The sequence below is a fragment of the Magnolia sinica genome, chromosome 17 (assembly GCF_029962835.1).
Source record: "Magnolia sinica isolate HGM2019 chromosome 17, MsV1, whole genome shotgun sequence".
NCBI classification, from domain to species: domain Eukaryota; kingdom Viridiplantae; phylum Streptophyta; class Magnoliopsida; order Magnoliales; family Magnoliaceae; genus Magnolia; species Magnolia sinica.
In genome coordinates, this window is record NC_080589.1 from 24,510,773 (window position 1) to 24,531,629 (window position 20,857).

The 20,857-nt window shown below is 41.7% G+C and overlaps 1 protein-coding gene across 1 annotated transcript; it reads left to right on the plus strand.

The window, feature by feature from the left end:
- Positions 1-19,949: 19,949 nt before the first annotated feature.
- Positions 19,950-20,603, plus strand: LOC131230299 (protein DMP2-like). Its single transcript, XM_058226153.1, has one exon. It carries the CDS (start codon positions 20,026-20,028, stop codon positions 20,599-20,601), a length of 576 nt encoding a protein of 191 aa, XP_058082136.1. The 5' UTR covers positions 19,950-20,025; the 3' UTR covers positions 20,602-20,603.
- The last annotated feature ends 254 nt before the right edge of the window (positions 20,604-20,857 follow it).

The following is a 20,857-nucleotide window of genomic DNA, read 5'->3' on the forward strand; positions in this document are numbered from 1 at the left end:
CGATCGCCGAATCCGGTGCCGACAGCCTCCGTAGAACCCCATTCTCGGATCCTGGCACCCATTCACCAGGTTTCGATCTTGGGATACTACAAGGAGGATTTATAATCATCAGTCTGATTCATAACGAGCATAACCAAAAACATAACCCACAAACAATAACCACAAGAACACCACCACAAAATCCACTATGATCAAAAACTTTTGAGTACAATGCGACTGAAAGGGAAAATACAATGTAACAAAAGAAACAAAACTCCAGAAGCTCGGTTGCACGCTCCAACTACAGTGAGACTATGGCTGCGACTGCGTCCTAGCGTCACCTGCACGCATCAATCGTGCATAAGCTTATAGAAAGCTTAGAGGGTGGTGTAAGTATGTGTGTAATATAAGTGTGCTCAAATGCAAGGTCAAAGTAATGCGGAATCATGGTGATGAGCACATGAATGCAATCAGCCGTACCAAGGCTATGCGGTGCAAGATATGAATGCTATCGGCCATAACATAGCCATGCGATGTGAGATGCAACTCAAGCATGCCAAACCTCATCATATATCAGTACAGTTCTCATTCTGGATAATCACTGGGGTTCGATACACTCCAAATGGCACTGTCGCTCTCCTAGCCGCACAGTCCAAGTGAGCGTAAGAAACCTCACTATCCGCCTGGCCAATAGTCTGCCAATACCTATCCGGCACGTCGAAGCGGACCCATTCACGAGCTGGTCAAACTCAGCCTAGTATTGCCCCCTACCCTCGGGCGAGTAAGGCCACACTCCTTTCCAACCGACCACGACACAGTGGAAGACGCGACCTCCTGGTATTCGGCCCTCATGCGCTCGTATATCCACTCAGTCTCGACGTTGGAGTCATCCTCTGGTACTATAGGGTTTAGGGATTTTCACCCAGGGACGTTTATGGCGCCCGTATGCTAGAACCAAACATTTTCGGTATCCAACCCAGCCATCCACGAAGTGTCTGTGAAGGCTATGGCCCTAATGTTGCTAGGGCATATAGTAACTACAATCACACAAATGCAAGTGCATGAATCATACTATCAGTCATGCAACAGTCCTGTGTGTACCATGCATTTATATGGGGCAACTCCGCTTATCAGGGAGCCCATAGACAGTTCGCCCGAAGGCATATGATATGATCGGTCACTCCTCACATCAGGCATACATATGATGCGGATGATCATGAATCATGGATCTATACTAAACATGTATAAAGAGATGAGCTCTGTGTATAACGGAGATGGGCCTAGACGGCCTACTTACCACAAGTATGGGCCTATCAGTGGGCCTTAGGGAGAGTTATAATGCGGACATTTAACCAACATTATCCATTCAATGTGGACGTCAAACCAGCATTGCTCCCAAGGCGTGGCCCGTTACAAAATCAATACATATACCATGGTGGAATTACACTACATTGGGCCTTATGTATGTCCTATTGGGCCTTGACCCGTGGGCCTCCAGTACATCAAATGGGCCTCATAATATGGGCCTAATACAAATCAAGGTGGGCCTCAACAAGGACCACTAATACATGAAGATGGGCCTCCACAATGGGCCTTAAATTATCTCCAAAACAGTTGGACAGTTGGATGAAACACATACATCATGATGGAGCCCACACTAATAGAGGGCGTGGTTTACAATACATACATAGGTGGGTCCTAAGTAGGACTCACCATAATGCTTATTCTCCACCCAGCTAAGGGCCCAATAAAATGTTTATTTTCCACCCAACTTAGGGCCCATTATAATGTTTATTTTCCACCCAACTTAGGGCCCAATATAATGTTTATTTTCCACCCAACTTAGGGCCCAATATAATGTTTATTTTCCACCCAACTGTTCATAGGGTCATGTGGACCAAGGTAGAGCCCACTGTAGTTTTTATTTATCATCCAATCTATCCATAAGGTCACGTGGGCCTGGATAGGGCCCACTAATATTTATTTTTCATACAAAATGGGCCCACTGTAATGTTTGTTTTTCATACAAGATGGGCCCACTGTAATGTTTGTTTTTCATATAAGATGGGCCCACTGTAATGTTTGTTTGCCAACCAACCTACGTGGGCAGGGAGCCCACCGTGATGTTCGTTTGATGTCCAACCTGTTTATAAGGTCACCAGGACCTGGGGTGGATGTGGGGCCCACCGAAATGTGGTTCACAAATCCAGCCCATTCATTGAGTGAGTCCCACCTGACTGACGGTCCATACCAAGTTTCAGCGACATCCAAAACTCAGGTAGGCCCCACCAAGTGATTTTATATGTTTTGGCATGTCTTCACATGATTTTAAATGGTATGGCCCACATGAGTTCCGTATAAGGCTGATTTTTGGGATGGACGGCTAGTCCGTGGGGACCCATCAAATGCACGGTCTGGATGGTCGAAAGGCATCAAGGTGGGGCCCACAACTGGGGCCGTGAGCCCAGCCCGTCCGTCCGTCGTCGGGGGCAGGCAGCGCCTGTGGCGCTCTGACAGCAGCAGCAGCGCCGCTGCATGCTCTTCGTCTTTCTTTTTTCTTTTTTTTGAAAAAAAATGATTTTCTGTGGTTTTCCACAGACGGGGCCCACATCAGCCAGATCCACACCATTCATTGGCCCCTATGGCTCGATACAAATCTATCGAGGCCAATATCGAATAGTTTTCTGATGTACAGCAGCATCGGGGTGTATTTCAATGGTAGGAAACTGGTTTGTTATGCTATGGCCCACCATAAGTTCAGATTGAGATCATTTTTCGGCTCAACACCTAAAATGATCTGGGGAACGAAATGGACGGCTTGGATTATGCATATACATCAAGGTGGGGCCTGCATGAGAGGCCCACCACTTCATTCCCCCTTTTTTTTTAAGTACACACCCATGCCAGTATAGGGCTCGCCCGTCCAGCGTCCAGTGACGCTGGACGGTGTGGATAAACACATGCCTTGTGGTGGGTCCCACATGGAGGTGGCCCACCAAATATATACATATAATGTTATATTATATATATATATATATATATATATATAAAATACATATTATGTTATATATTATATATACATATATATATTATACAAAATATAACATATATATATATAAAGCATTGGATCCATCCAAACAGTGGATGGTGTGGATCATCACCTGTAATAGAGTGGGCCACACCGTCTGATGTAGATGGACGGGGTAGATATAACACATATTGGTGGGATCCACACCATTACAAAGAAAGAGAGAAAGAGAGAGATAGAGAGACATACGGTGAGATAGAGGAACCCCGCCACTATGGGCCCTCTTGATTAAATCACATACATCCAAATGGGTCCCACCAACAAGTGGGCCCTAAAATTTAAAATAATGGCAAATCACCCACCTTATCTTCCTTCTTCTTGGTCCCTTAGACTCCAATGCTCCTTAGTTTCAACTTTGATGGAGGTTGATGGACTTTTGATGGTGGGGATGAGAGATGAGAGGGTGGACCACACTTGGGAGGGAGAGAAGGGTTGGACGTGTGGGAGTTGAGTTGCTTGGGAGAGATTTGTTTTTTTTTGGAGAAATGAGGGAGAGAGAGAGGGGATATGGATGGGTGAGGTGTGATGGGTGATGGGTTGGGTTGAAATTTTGTAAAGGTGGTATGGTTATGGTTGAAATTTGAAAAAAGAGGAGTGGTGAGGTGGAAAGAGGGTAGACTTTTGAAAAAGGAGGAGATGGGTTGTTGTACTTGAGGTAAGGCTTGCATTAATGGTTGATTGATGGGACTAATTGTAGAGATTCCCTCGAAATCCGCAACGCGCAGTGTTTCTTCGGAATAAATGCAGATCGGCATCTTCTTGCCTGGGTATCGGTTCGATGCGCAAGTCACGGCGTTGGAACTGCGGCGACGACGCGATCGCTATGATGCAACTTTCGGATCAAGCCGATGTCGGTGTGCAGGACCTGGCTTAGGATCGTGCGCAAACACCGGATACGGTGCGAAGGTTGCCGAAATTTGACCGGAAGGACCGCGGAAGCCAACGGAACAGTACGGACTAGGACACGGGTCTTACAGTCCATCTATTTTTCTAGATCATTTTATCGTATTAAATAAAAAATGAGGTATGTCCCAATCTCAAGTGGACAACATTACAAGAAACAGTGTTGAATTAACATTGTGCGGATCGAATCGGAGATGATCGGATCGGATTCCGAATCGGATCGGTTCGGATTAACTATTGATCCGAACTCGATCCAATTTACGGTCGGATCTGACAGGGCCAACTCGTTTAGACCCAATCCTGGCCTTCGATTCGAATCAGATCGGATCAGTTCGGATCGATCCATTTTTGCCCAGCTCTACCCACAGCTGAGAGACCTTAGCACGCGCCTTCAGCATGTGCGGGGCGAGCTACAAGACAGAAAAGTTAGGTGAAGCTGAGCAGCTAAAAAACAAGAACGATCTAATTGTGGAAGATATACCTACCCCAAGGAGACTCATCGTCATGAACACGAGAGCTGATTCCATTGGGGAGTCAAAGAAAGTGTTGAACTCCGCCTCGGGCATGTGACGCTCTGCCCAAGGGAGGATCTCCTCCATAGTTCGGTGGAGACCCCTACGCTCCCCTTGTGCTCCAAAAGGGCAAGATACTTCTTCCACCCTTGAAGGCCAAGCTTCCTCAGGAGATCCCTGCACCTCGGCAGAGCAAGCTCCTTCTTGAACGACCACCCTGACCGTTCCAGTGGCATTAGAGGGCTCCACCTCCACTCTCTCTCCTTCTACCTCCAGCACGACTGGACAAGAGGGGCCGACCTTTCCCTTGCTCTTGGAGGGTTTTCTGCCTCTTCCTCTTTAGCGCCGCTAGTTTCTCTCGGGAAGGCGCCTGAGTAGAGGACAAGCTTCAGGCATCTCTGCAATGGAAACACCATGGAATTCAACTATGAAAATCTATAAAAATTTTCTAAGTTCCAAAGCTCGGCTAAAGGTCTTACCAAAGTTCTTACCGGTGAGGGCGATCTCTAAACCCGAACTAAGAAGCAACTCAGGTTGAAGAAGTACTCTCCAAGACCTTCTCTCCTCCTCTAGCTCTTTTGCCCCTCTGATCCAAGCAAGTGACCTGCTGTCAAGAAACAGAGGATGTTTGGGAATAACTACAACAAAAGGCATGTGCGAACAAAGTTTAGTAAATTTCAAAGATCGACCAACCAAGGACAAGCTAGAAGATAAATACATTCGATGAAAACTTACTTGGGTTGGAATATGCTATGTGGAACTAGTGCTGATCTGAGGCCAGAGGTAGGTCGGCTACCTCCCAGCATCTAGAAGCCCATAACCACTTATCCCTCCAGTTCTTGTTGGATGACGGAGGGTCGGTAATAAGGTCCCCTTTAGTCCCCCACCAAGCGGAGAGATAGTACCAGCTGGGTTGCAACTTATTCAGCTTTAATTGATACAGATGGAGGAACTCTTTAACGGTTAGGTCGGGCTGCTCTAACTCAGACCACAGAACTGCACAATCAATCAGAGCCCTCCATCCGTTGGGAATCATTTGTCTTGAGGCCAGATTCAGCCGGCAAGCAAACGCCTCACCAGACCTTGCAGAGGAAGTCACAGGCTACATTGAAGAGCGACCTAGAAGATCGCTACAGCCCCCTCTGGAGGTCGGTTCGGAAGCTCGTCCGGCGAGGGAATCCGAAGAACTATATACTCAGGAATGTGATATCCAAGTATGATCTGAGCTAGCTCTTCCTCAGTGAGGGTCGAGGGCACAGGACCCCTTGGACCCTCCTCGCCAGCAGACTCTTCCGGGTTCTCTTCACCAGAAGGGTCACGTTCCACACCCACCGGCCTCTTTGCTAAGGACCACTCCATCGCCCATGATGCTGGGAAATTGACATCGGCCATTATCACCAACGGCGATGGTGGGTTTGACATCATCCGAAGGCTACTCGCCCCACTGTCACCATCGGAGGGCCCCTCCCATGAACTTAGCGAGTCCGACATTGCAGCTTATTATAGTAATTGATAGTCACTGATTAGAAGGGAAAAAGGAGGGGGCAAGAATTTGGAGATCACCGGGGAGAAAACAAGCACTGGACGTCAGTAATTACAGTCGCAGGAAATCGCCTATTTAACGCTAGGGAAGACGACTAGACAAAAAGAACGAAATACAAATAGAGGTGACGAAGGGTTAGGGCTTCCCTTATATAGGGAGGCCACAAGGCATCGCTTAAGTACTCCCGTCAATGCTAGGTCGTATGGTGTCCTTTTGATTACGCCTGTTGACATGTGGCACGACGCCATACGTTACTCGACCCAAATATCGAGTATTGGCCACATGTCACGCCCTCATTAGTCTGTCATCAAAATGATGGCCTGACGCCCCACATGACCTCGAACTACGAAATGACACGCCGTGTTCAATTACTGACACACCTCGAGTACCGTGCTGGCCGCCATACTTGACATTTATAATGACGTGACTCGACCTAAACTACAAATAACCCGATCTAGCTATATTGGACTTACTTTCTGAGCCTCTATAGATCGGCCCGAAAAGTAAGGGGGGCTTACTGTTGGGTGAAAAAAATAGTTAAGTTGCTAAGTCGACTTATGGAATAGACCAACTCTACATACCGGCATGGACCCCTTGAGTTCTGAGCCCTAAGGGGCGTCTACGTCAAAAAACAGGCTGACCATCTAAGAGGTTGATGCGACTGTAAGGACACTCAAAGAGGGTGCAACTATAAGACCATCTATATGGCCAATTGTCGACCTAACATATAGGTCAGCCATAGCTCGGCTATAGGTCGACCATAGCTTAGCTATAGGTCGACCATAAGTCTATCATAATTCGTCCAGAGCTCGACAATAGCTCGGAACAGCCTCTGGCGGAGTAGTTGTCGATTCAATAGAAAGCTCGATATAATCTACATGTTGGTCTAGGAATCTTTCCAATGGCCCGAAGATCTCTCCCATGATCTTCGGAGGATCAGATCAGATCCTGAGAACCTCGGATGACAGTAATCTTGCAAGGATCCCGGACGAATCTCTAAACGGATTCATCTCTAGCGTGTTAGGGAAGACACCTTACAGCATTATCTTTTCTCTCCTATATATAGAGGTACCCCCAGCTAATGTAAGGTATGCATACTGATACCCTAATACTAGAGGGGTGACTATTTTCCTAAAGAGATCCTACCCTATAAAAGACCCCAAAGTCCTGACTTAGGCATCGGAGGGTCTCCTGTACAAGCCAGGGTCTCCTTTGTCTCTTGTTTCCATCTGTGCAAGTTACGAAGGGTCAACCAGGGAGGGTCCGCTAGAAAACTGCCTCAACAGTAAGTGCTAATGTTTTAAGCATACAAGTCGGTTCTCAAATTTCGTACCTAAAATGTATAGTATGTGAAACTTCAGCTCACTTAAAAGGAACTTCAGCTCATTTCAGTTCACTTCAAACATTTCATGACTAGAGCGTAACTCAACATCTTAAAATTAGAATGCTCGAAAGGATTTCAAGAGAAAAAGCATTTGTATGTCAACCTACATGTAAAGAAGGCCTTAGAAAAGACCCTAGGTTAAAGTACATCTTAATGGTTTTTCTAAGATTTAACTTATTATATATTTATATGAAAATTCAGGTGTGTTCAACTAGCCTGACCCTGTCTTTGGCTAGCCGACCCATCTCGGGTTAGCCCAAGATCAACTTACGTCATGTTTCTGGTAATAAATGATTTTGATTCCTATGGAACTTGGGCGACTCGAACCTTATATTCGGATAGACGAACCAGCTCGGGTCAACCTGAAAGAGACCTAGGTCAAGTTTACAGCAATGCAAAATTTTGAATATCCAGAAACTTATGCTAATCGAATCTTATCTCTAACTAGCCAAAGGTTTGTCAAGCCAGCCGAAGTTTGGCTCATGCCAGCCTAAGTTTGTTGCAAATTAAAATCCCAGGAAATATCCTAGTCATTGAAACAAAATCGTGAAAATCCGACTAGCTGAAGGGATTCTTAGGCTAACCGAAGATCAAGTTCTTTTGTTATAAATAGAGACTATTTCTCATTATTTCAAAACACGAAAAATAAAGAAAAAGTATAAGACACGAAAGAGAGAAATCTTCTTCTTTTCAAGCTATTTTGCATTGTTATTCTTATATTATTTTTGTAGTTTATTCAATTCTCTTCTTAAATCTTGTTAAATTCAAATAGTGAGTGGCCTATACTCAACTTGAGAATAGAGTATTGAATCTGCAACTTCTACGGTTTTGTTCTTTGAAAAATCATATATTCCTTGATCTTTCTCGGTTGTGCATACATTGGTTTATCTTCATCTGAGAAAAGAAAGGATTACTACATATAATAAAGTTTCATCTTCAAAGGCCTCATCGATATCTTCACTTTGACTCGCGTCTTCAAGAAGATAAGTTTTTCATTTGGTAAATTACATTCACTTTGGGTTGATTAAGATAGGCTCATGAAAATCTCATTAGGGTTATGAAGTGATAAGCCCGTTAAAATCACTTGAGGTTAGTTGTGATAGCCTGTGAAAATCACAAACTTTAAAAGGTTGTTGAAGTTAGCCTGTGCAATACTTGAATATAGTAGAAAGCTAACATTACGTGGAGAAGTAATTTTGAGAGTGGAGTAAGTGTGTGTTAAACACTGAACCATTACAACTCTGTTTGTCTTGTGGTGATTGATAATCTTATTCTTGTATTTATCATCTTGAAATACTGAAATCAATGAAGTCGTGCAATAAGGTTGTCCTACCTAAGATATTAAATGAAGGTTGTCATAGGACATCAATAGCTCAACTTACAACAATTTCAATTATATGGGATTTCGAGATATTTCTGGGAGCACTTAGTTCTAGAAAAGATAAAAGGTTAAATTGCTCAACTACAATCATGACATGGAGATAGAGCACTCGACATTCAATAGAGAAGCAAATGAAAGCAAGATATGGCTGAAGATCATAATTGATTGCTTTGTGATTAGAGATGTGACGGGAGAATTAACAGACTTGATACTTTAGATATTAGAGATGATCAAATATCTCGAATTCTGCCTTTACTCCACTTGACCCGAACTGTCGAAAAGCTCGGAACTCTTTTACTCTATCTTTTCTTTCTTGCCTCTCTCTCTCTCTCTCTCTCTCTCTCTCTCTCTCTCTCTTCTCTCTTCTTTTCTTTTTTCCCTCTCCATCTTCTTTTCTTTTTTCCTTCTTTCTTCTTTCTACCTAGTTATCTCTCTCTTCATCACTACTCTAAAGTTGCTCCAAAATCTCTATTCCTCTCCTTCTCGAATGAGGCATGAGTGCATTAGCATCTTTTTATAAAGAACTTAGGTACACCCGGGTTTATAAAAAGTGCCGCTTAAATAACCCGAGTATACCTATCAAGGCAAAAATAAACCGTCAGCTGCTAAATTTAAATCTTGAGGCTTTCTTTTGGCTAAAAACTTAGGGATTCAAGCTCAATAGTAGAGAGTGGGTATCAGATTTCTACTACTATACCAAACTTGAATCTTGAGGCATTCTTGGTTCATGATAGCTCTGGTTTGATAACGTACATCTGGGTTGATTTTTTCCTATTTAACTCTTGGTTTCTAATACTTAGATCATAAAACTTCTTTCTACTAATTTCAGAATGGTTGCCTTAATTAGAATTTAATGCACTTGCAGTAATTATAATGTGATTGGATAGACACTAAAAGTTTAGGCTGATTGCATTGATGTAGCCTATGATTTTGTTAAAACAGAAAAATAATGGAAGAACCAAAACACAAATTTATTATTGCCTTAGTACCCACCCAAAAGTTTGAAAGACTTCCTAGTACTTTGGATGCCATGGACATTATTTTTAGGAAAAATTTTTTTTATCTTATTACTTGGAGGCTCCAATCGGAGATAGTGCTCCTTGGGAAATGTTTATAAAAATTTTTTGGTTTATTACAAAGGCATATCCCTTAGGGACAAAAGGTTTTTCTTTCAGAGTTAACTTTTATTCAAGAATTAAGTAAAGTATCTTGCTTTTAAATTTTCATGGACATTTATTTGGAAAACAACGGCTTCTCGAGATTGCATTTAGGCATCTGTACATCAATAGTTCTGTTATCCAAATCTGATGGGCCGCACTGGAAATCTTCTAAATTGGATGATCCCAACCGTTGGATTGATGGCTCTAATTAGATAGTTGTTGTACCGTATTCCTAACAGTTCTTAGTAAATCCAATTGGAAAGAACACGTATTATAGAAATGGAAAGATATTATAGGCTAAAGATCTCCAATAATGCTTGGAGTGCTTTTTATGGAATTACAATTGACAGGATGACAAGATAGGGAGTAATTGAGAGAAATTCAAAAGCAAACCAAGCAGTTGATCAAGTGGCCAATAACCATCCAGGAGGTTGATTAAGTGGTGCTACTCATCTAAAAGGCAAACCAAATGGCCAATGGTTATTTAGGAGCTCGATCAAGTAGTAGATGAACATCTAGGAGCTTGATCAAGCGATAGATGGTCATTCAAGAGCTCGATCGAGTGGCCAAGCGAAATGCGATTGAGTCAGCAAAGAGGCCTAGAGTGATTATTAGGGAAGGTGTCAAGGAAGTCTTCCAAAGGTTGTGTAGTGCTAAATGGTTATAGAAACTGTTAGAATGTGGAAAGCATCTAGAAAGCCAAGTAGTGATAAAACGGTTATGGCAACAGTCGAAACATGGGAAGAATCTACATGGCCAAGGTAAAGATATAAATAGAAGAGGAATGCAAGAGGAAGATTTCATCTCATACCAACCCAATCAAACCCAAACATTATCCTTTCAATTATCAAGTTTTTTTTTTTTAATTTTAATTTTTTTTATTTTAATATTCTGTAGTGTAATGCTTTAATTTTTTCCAAGTAAATTACATTTCATAGTGTAATCATTTGCTTTCAACTTACTGTTTACATTCTGTATTGTAATCCGTAACATTAATCAAGTTGTTGATAATCTTAGCTGTAATTTGAGTTTACGCTTACATGTTAGATTCAGTTCTACATCAGAAAAGGTGTTTTGCAACTGTTTTTCACGACCGACTAAGGTGTAACCTATCATCAGAGGGTAGACCCTATCATCTGAACATCGCCTAGTCTTGTTTACACATTGCGCAAGTGGCTGAATAGGTGACCGATCTTATCTGATCTCTGTCATACACTACCTGTCTGATTATCTCAGTGCCTGGGGTCATAGTGGTTCGGTTTGAATTGATCCGCAAATCCAATTCTGGCATGCCCGCATTCCAACTGCCGAAAACCAAGCAGCAAGAATAGTTATAATGAGAAACAGCAATGATCACATTCTGCAGTAATGAGCCAAACATTGAAGGGTTCAGATATTCTGGTAGATTTCCCAGACATCCCGTAGCCACATTGGAGCCTTCAGATCAACTATTTGCTCCAGAATGTCTAACATGTCAGGTTGGGCTGAGCCTTCCTATTTGGGTCTGTAGCAGGAATAGCCCGAGACCTGACCCAAAGTGGGCCTGGTGCGGGTCAGGCCCGGTTCCTACATTCTGCCAGATGAACCATGAGTCAGTGTAATACCCACTTTAGGAGGTGGGGCCCGAACATCGATAGGCCTTGGGCAGTCTTCTTTTTCTGTAAAGATGATCTTATTAACGATTCAAAAAATGGGCTCCACTGTGGACTGTTGACGATTCTATGATTTTATGCCCATAAATCGGATGGCTAGGATCATTTTAGCACCTCATAATTTGTTACTTTGTTCATGGCCTATTCTGGAGGGATCTGGAACAAATCTCATGGAGACGTAAATTCAACGGTTAGAAAGCACAAGGAAAATGGACATGATCCATGCATCAGATCAGCAGGAAATTTGATGTAGAGCAAGTCGCAAATACTTTCATAGCAAAGATGGACCAAAGAAGGCCTAATTGGAGGCAGAAATGATCCAGAACGTCAGAACCTTAAAACAGTCGTATCTCATAGATTGGGATGAGTTTTTCGAAGTATCTTGTATGATTTTGGGTAGGAGAAGCTACTTTACAAACCAACTACTACGCCAGGTTGCCTACCCTGGATTTGCGAGATTCTATTAGACCGAGGATCAAAAGTCTCGTTTATTTTTATTTTTACTATAAATAATAAGTTTTAGTTCGGTCATAACTTTTGGTCCTTTGAGTTCTAGGAGTCGTGCCCAATATGAGAAGGGGTTAAAAAAGTTAGGAGAATAACTTGGTTCGTCCAAATTGGACACTTACTATTTTTAGCCAAAAACCGTGAAGTCTAGTAGGACGGTAGGAATGATGACCATCTATAAATAGTAAGTTTACTATTTATAGTAAGTCATGTTTTCAAGGAGTTTGAGTCTAAAACTTCATGCTACGTTAGAGCTCATTATTTTAAAAAATTACATGGATTCGAGATAACTCTGTGAGGAGTCCAAAAAATGAATTTGGAGTAGTTATTCTCTAAGGAAGACAGTGATTGACCTCATCATGTCCTTCCCTGCATCAAGATTCCTCTCAGATTGTCGTCAATGAGAATCCAACTTTTGCCAGCTATAATCAGATTCTCACCGGCAAGAGGGACCGGACGGGCTGGTGGTCCATGGAACTTTAAAATCTATTTAAATGGGCAGAGATGGTTGTCCATCCACCATTGTTACCACTTCCACTCTCATCTTTGCTGAATTCCCTCTCATTCTCTCATCCTTTGCTCACTCTCCTTTTCATAACCATCCCTCGAATATGATTGCTTATTTCAAAGGTGGGCACCACCTTATTAGGTCATCCGAGTCGTTGATTTGATGAGACTCTCTTTTGCTACGTGGAGGGCTTGATTGGTTAGGAGAATATCTCCATTGTCCCTTGATCGGATTAGATTGGCGTGAGGCCCACCTTAAATGGTTTGAATCGATACATGGCCATGTCAGTTTAAATGACTCGATCCATTTCTACCCTTGTAATTGATGGGCCCACTTTTCAGGAATAAATCTTGCCACGTGTCAATCTAAGCCATCTATGTGGGCCCAAAGCCAATTCTTGGGCTCTTGGTGTGACTCAGCTAGTCCTCTTGACCTAGCCCAGGCTCATTGATCATGGCGAGTTCTCCACTTAAAGATGTATTAATTTTGGGCGTGTGAGCTTGCTTGATCTGATCACACTCTTTCTTTGGACAAGAAAATTTGATCGTACCACTACACCAAAATTACCATTCAGGAACGGCTATAGTTTTGGTTCAGAAACCGTTCCTAAGTGACGATTTAATAGCCAAAAAATCCTATTTTGGTATCTATTCACCCCTGAAAGTCTATAAGATAACCTTATAATTCAATTCAAAATAATCCAAGGCATTCATAGGATCATTCCAACCGTATAATTAGGCTGAAATGATTATTGACTATTAGCGGAAATTAGATTTTCATTGGCGCATTTTAACCTATTAGAGCTTACCAAAAGACCTATAGGATTACAATAGAGCAAGCATCAAGTATATAAGTAAGAGCACTTGGGTAGCAAGAATCCAATTTCCGCTACCCAGCAAGAGTCAACTAATCTTCTACGAAGGTGCACATGTATCCCAACGCAAGGTATATTGAAGATTCGGATAACTACAGGAACCAGTAAAATCCAATTTTTGTTATGTGCGTGAATTACTTTTCACCCCTAATTCGCAAAAAAATTATAAAATTTACCATCCCCCTAGCTAATCAATGAGTGCCACATGTCTAGGTGCGATAACTTAAAAATTTTTGTGAGCAAGTGCATGTCACACCCAAAATCCGAAAATTGCAAATGTCACTTTGTGACTCTCGCCTCAGGGGCGCCGACAATAATAATAATAAATCTCCCAATGTCATGCTCTGAACTTGGCAAATGGGCTCACTAAATTTCTAAACTCCAAATTTGGTTTGTAAAAACAGAAGTTCTTATTATTATTAATATTATTATTATTATTTTTGATAGGATATTTCATTTAAGGTAAAACTTTACATTTACTGTGAACACCCCAACAACCCACAAGTACAAAAGTCTAAAATACACCATTTGTTCAAAATATTACATTCCAAAGTTTTCAAAATAAGCAAACAAAATAGAAAGCAAGACGATCATCAGGCACTCCAAGCTAATCTAATAATACCTTCCCGAAAAAGGAAAGAAAATGTGGCCTGAGCTCGATGCACTCAGTGGACATACCATATAGATCGAGGAATTAGGGGTCTAGTTTTACTTTACTAGCCCTTATTAAGGAACCAAAATCCAAACTAAAGTTCATGTGTTCAATCACGACACATTTTCAATTTTCTAGTGTCTAACCCAAAATTCATGGGCTACTTGGGCTTTTAACATAGGTGGCCTATAAGGCTAATGATTCGGCTTGGTTATGTGCCCATTGGGCTTGCCTTCTACATCGCTTCTGCATTTGCCACTAGTGGGCGCACTTAAGGCCCAACCCCATATGTGGGCCTACTCCATCAAGTGTCCAAGGCCTGTAAATTTTGGTTCATGAAGCATGCCTCATTTTATCTAACTATAATAACATGTTACAATATCATCATCAACATCTATAACATACCTAACCTTCATCCAAGTGGTCCACACGGTCAGTGTGGTCCATGATCATGAGTTAAAGGAATAATATTACAGCATACATTCCCAATGGGCCCAATGGAATCATAAGATTACGCTTCACATTTCACCATGATGCGGCCCACCCGATAGATGGAGTGGATGTTACACAACAAATCAAGGTGGGGTCCACTTGAAACCTCAGGCCAGTTTTGTTTTTTTTTTTTTCCTGCCCACGGGCAGCGTTCGTTTGCTGGCAACGTGCATAGGGTTGTACATACAGCCGAGTGAGTCTAGGTAGGCCAAGGTTGGGTTGACTTGTCCATGCTCTCATCCACCTAAAGCTCGCCCCCGATCTTATCATTGGAGCGAGTCGAGGTGAGCTTACATTAATTTGAGGTGAGCTTGTTACCAATCTAACCCAGTTCCAACTGACCTTACTCAACCTCCACCTGACACCTAAATCAAAGATTCAAAACTTCAAATCTTAATTTTGAGATTTTAAAATTTTCTATTTTCAAACAATCACATAAATAAATAAAAAATAAAAAAATATATTTAAATAAAGATACCTTGTTATTGAGAGAGAGAAAGAACTTGAGCAAGTGGCTGAGTGCAAGATATACGACTGAGACGAATCGGGTAGACACTAAATTGAGCTTGGGCTAGTGGCCATGTAGGGAGAGGAGTGAAAGAAAGGAGCTCAGTTGTAACGGGTTGGGTAAATAATGAATGGATAGGGTAGGGTTTATATATATATATATAACAATTATCTTTCTTGATTTGCCTCTCTTTCTCATGGCCCACTAGAGTTTTGGATCAGGCTAAATGTAACGACCGGATCATGTTAGGATGTCAGCCCAAAAAAAAAAAAGAGGCAGATCTAAAACTCCAATGGGCCAAAACACTGGAAAAAGTGAGCATGACTCTCTCTCTCTCTCTCTCTCTCTCTCTCTCTCTCTCTCTCTCTCTCTCTCTCTCTCTCTCTCTCTCTCTCTATATATATATATATATATATAAACTTAAAACGCAAGATTGGCCGAAAACCATAATGGTTCAACTCAATATATGTGTGTGGTCTACCTTATGATTAAATTTATCCCGTTTTTTACTTAAAATTGTGCGTACTTTTCACCATTAGGAGTACTCCTATTTATAGGTGAGGAAAGGTGGTAATGTAGAGAAATATTCCTTATTTAGTAAGAGTGTATTGTAGTATGATTTGGATCCCAGGTTGTAGTGGAATTCGTATATGGAAATGCCAGTATATCCATCGAGATCCTCTGCTAAAATCCCGGAGAAGATCTGGGTTGCAGCCGATCGACTTCCAAAATCATTGGCTGGAATCTAGGATGAGGTTAATTGGAACCAGTGGAGGAGATAGACATAGGACTGAGGTAGAGAGTCCAACGGGAGTTTATATGATTGTTTCGTGGAGTGGTTTGTCGACCTGAATTCTCTGGTGAATGATGGTCATATTTTCCATTGGTCCAACATGATAAATGGATGGGATTGAGTTTTATACCTGATGATCTTCAGCTTCGGTGATGTATGCACTTGAGGAATTGGCCACGCAACTCGATGATCGGTCATTTTTCCTCCGTTAAGATGTATGTGAACTGCCTCATGTGTCGTAGATAGAAGTTTTGCTTATCTCAGACATAAACCGTCTACACGCCACCACATGTGCCAGCTCGTTACATAGGTGCAACATTTCAGTCGTCCATCAGTTGGTCCTGACTCCAAAATCAAGCTGGTGGACGCATCAGGAAGGTCACAACGTTAGGAAGATCTTCTTTTTTTTTTTTTCTAACCGTTCAATAGCCTCGCAAACTGTGACCCACCTGAGCAGTGGACCAATCTAATTCTTTTAACTGAATAGCTACATAGTAGGACCCCTCTAATGGACGGATTGGATCTTATAGGTATGTATGCCACGCTTGAAACTTGGTGCCGTGTACGTGAGATGCCTTACGCGTGTGGGCTGACGGAAGCTCTATGATAATAAATACACGGCGGATCCAACGCCTCCCTGGTGAGAACGGATTGGCTACTCTCCCTGCCACTAGCCAATGGCTAGTGGTCGGTGCTCTGTGGGCCCCACCATGATGTATGTGTTTCATCCATGCCGTCCATCTATTTTTATAGATCATATTATGCTATAATCCGAAAATGAGATATGTCCCAATATCAAGTGGACCACATTACAGGAAACAGTGTTTATTGAACGTCGTCGACCATTAAAAAATTTTTGGGGGGCCATAAAAATTTTGGATCAAGCTGATCTTTGTTTTCTCCCTTCATATAGGTCTGTATGACCAAATCAACAGATTGGATGTCAATAAACAGTACATTGGCCCTTAGGAGGATTTTAATGGTGGATATCCAATCACTATTGTTTTCCTGTGGTGTGGTTCACCTGATATTGATACCCCTCTCATTTTTGGATTCAACATCTAAAATCATCTTTAAAAATGGATGAACGGCATGGATAAAAGACATACTTGATAGTGGGGCCCACAGAGCACCGACCACAAGCCACAGGGCTAGTGGCAGGGGGAGTAGCCAATCCGTTTCCCTCTCTGGTGCCTACATATCTTGCACTGCTACCAAACATGTGTCACGTCAAATACATGATGACATCTTAACCGTCTAATAAATGAGTTTTTCTATTGATTGTGATCAGTTGCTTAAAGGGTAGTCATAATCCAAATAGTGTAATTTTTCGCCTGTGGCCCATTGACTATATATCCGAACTACCTACTGAACGGTTCGGATTTCGCCAATTTTTGTCCAGTGTTTGTAACTAGGACATGGATCATGTGTACCTCCCTTTATCTCCATAGGCATTGAAACAAACTTTCAGTTAGAAACATGGAATATGCACATCATCAGCTGAGGTGTACCGAAAGCAGTACATCAGCAGGTTCGGCCACCAGAAGAGGCGTGGCCCAACTAACTCAACGAAGGAGAGGTAGGCATGTCCCTCCTACATTTTCTCCACTCGAGGAATTCCACACGTTTCTTTAATGTAGCTATATTACACGGACGTGGTTTGGCTAGTGACGTTGCCACCGGCCAGGTGGCTAGTGGTCGGTGTTATGTAGACCCCTCCATGATGTATGTATTTTATCCACGCCGTCCATCCATTTTGAAAGATAATTTTACGTCTTGATCCCAAAAATGAGGTAGATTTAAATCTCATGTGGACCACACCATGGGAAAACAGCAGTGATTGAATGTCCACCATTAAAAACCTCCTAGGCCCACTGTAATGATTATTTGACATCTAACCTGTTGATTAGGTAATGCAGACTTGGATGAAGGGAATATATATATATATATCAGCTTGATAGAAAACTTTTGTGCCCTCAAGAAGTTTTTAATGGTGAGCGTTCAACCAACACTGTGTGATCCACTTGATTTGGATCAACCTCTTTTTTGGGTTCTAACCATAAAATGGTCATGAAGAATGGGTGGACAGCATGGATGAAACACATACATCATGGTGGGGCCCACAGAGCACCGACCATCAGCCATTGGCTAGTGGCAGGTTGAGTAGCCCATCCGTTTCCATATTACACACACAAAGCTCATTTGGGCTCTCAGTTTGAACAATTTAGTGGGCCCATGGTTCAATGATCCAAATCAATGGTGTGATGGGACTTGTTGTGGATGGCCCATGCACAAAAAATCCCCATGAATGGAGGATCTTGGTGTAAAATATTCGTTCATCACACGTTGGTGTGATGGAATGAGCCCAAGTCAACGGTCCATATTTGGCCTTTCATTATTGGCTCCTATTCAGAAGTTTAGAATTTTCCATCTGGCAGATTTTTTGGGGATATGGACCATTGATTCGGGGCCAATAATATGAAATGGTTGATATCATTTTACATTCTCATACAATTAGACTTTTATAAATACAATAAAGCAGGTGGTAGCCTTCTTGATAGTTATTTTCAATTTTCTTTTCTTTTTATTTTATTTTTCTATTTTCTAAGTTTTTTAAAAAAATTTTATTTTTATGGCAAAATAACTCATTAATTCGAATTTTAACTAGTAATGTCTTCATGATTGGAAATTACTACATCTGACTTTTGAAGAGAATAAATTGCCAAAATGCCTCATTTATTTATTTATTTATTTTCTTTAAAAGGTGTTGGAGAACATAATAAATTACCAAAATATTAGGTTTTTTAAAGTAATGACGCATCTATGGCTTATAAATATAGTAAAAGAGTAGTCCTTCAAGTCACAGGTTATCTCAAATTTCCAACTGCATCTATATGGCCTATAAATATAGTAAAAGAGTTGTCCTTCACGTCAAGGTGTACGCCAATTTCCTGCTAAAGAAGTTTCTGCACCGGAGAATTAGGTGGGGCCACGGTGTTTGTGAGAAATCCACTCTGTCCATCCTTTTTTTTGGGTTCATTTTAGGACATGAGGCCAAAAATGAGCTGAATCTAAGACTCAAGTGCGCACTCACGTCGTCCATAGTGGAAATATTCATGGGTCACATAAGTTTTTGAATCATGCTAAAATTTGTGTTTCATAGGAATGATGTTACAAACTGTATAGATGGCATGTAAACATCACTGCCGAAGGTTTCAACAGTAGAAATTTCCCTAACCACATTTTCCTTTAGTAGGGACCACTTGAGTCTTTGATCCTGCTCCATAGAAGGGATGGATGGTATGGATTTCTCACAAACATCGCCTCTAGGGAATCGATACCAAGACCTGTTGAAACGAGGTATCTTTCCCTCAGTTTATCACTTGAGCTATGGATTTGGTGTCCCAAGGAGAGTATAAATTACTTGTAGGTAACTTCTAAGTAATTTCATAATTAGGAGATGCATATCATCCATAACATTCTCCTAAGTACCAAAGTTTTTCTCTATCATGAGATGGTGTTGATAATCCATAGTAAACATTGGCTGATTAATCTAGACCACCCAAATCATGTGTTGACAAATCCATCATAAGCATGGAATGAATCTAGATTAATCTAGACCACCCAAATCATGTCCTACATTATGGAGAACTACCACAATATGTCACTGATTGGACTATCTAATAATTCCCTGATCACCAACAATTTTCTAATCAACCATCCATCTAATTGCCACGTGTTGGATGATTATGATCATCCTTGTGTGATTTTCTGGGATGCTCCATCAACAATCAAATGCACTATTTGGGCCGGCTAGATTTATGCACGTTGATGCCACGTGCACGTTGTAACATTCGCCAATAGTGAAAAACGTAAAGAGTAATCTAGCCAGCCCTTCCCCTTAAATCCCCTGCACTGTATCATCTCTCTCTCACACACAGACACCTCTCTCTCTCTCTCTCTCTCTCTCTCTCTCTCTCACACACACACACACACACACACACAATGGCGACTAAAATACCCCCAACTCCCGAAGCCGAATTGAGAGAATTGGATCCAATTCCAATTCAAACACCGCCACCCCAAGCCATGACATCGCACCTCAGCTCAATTGCTGTAGACCGAACTCTTGCGAGTGCGGCGAACCTCATCAAGCTCCTACCAAGCAGTACCATCTTCGCCTTCCAAGCAATTTCACCCTCATTCTCCAACCATGGAACATGCTACACATCCAACAAGTATCTCACATCACTTCTCATCGCCCTATGCGCGATATCATGTTGTTTCTTCTGCTTCACCGATAGCTTCATCGGCCTCGACGGTAAGCTATACTACGGTTTGGCCACCTTCAAAGGCTTTTGCGTGTTTAATGAAACCAACAGTGAAAGATGGGACAAGAACATGCCATTGAAAGACTTGAAGAGATTCCAAATTCGTTGGATCGACTATGTCCATGCATTCTTCTCAGTTGTGGTGTTCATGACATTTGCATTTAGCGACTCAGGTGTGCAATTGTGTTTTTTCAAGAATGCAGGGCCAGATGAGAAGACATTGCTGGTGAATCTTCCGTTAGGGGCCGCGTTCCTATCAAGCGTCATATTCCTCATCTTCCCTACTTCTCGCAAGGGGATAGGGTATTCAAATATGAATTCAATGACGAATTAATTCAATGTTGTTGCGTGGTCTTTTTATGTCACATGTATAAAGTTCATACTTACTAATTCCTTTAGCCCACTTGCTTGAATGACTAAGTTCATGATGTAACTTCTATCTGTAAAAGAAAAAAGAAAGAAAAGAATATTTACCTTTGAATGAATTTTGATTGAATAAAGATACGTAGCTTTATACAAAAAATTTCTTACAATCATGCTGATCTATTCTAGGTAGTGTAAGCATAATAGGCAACTAAATAACTATTACA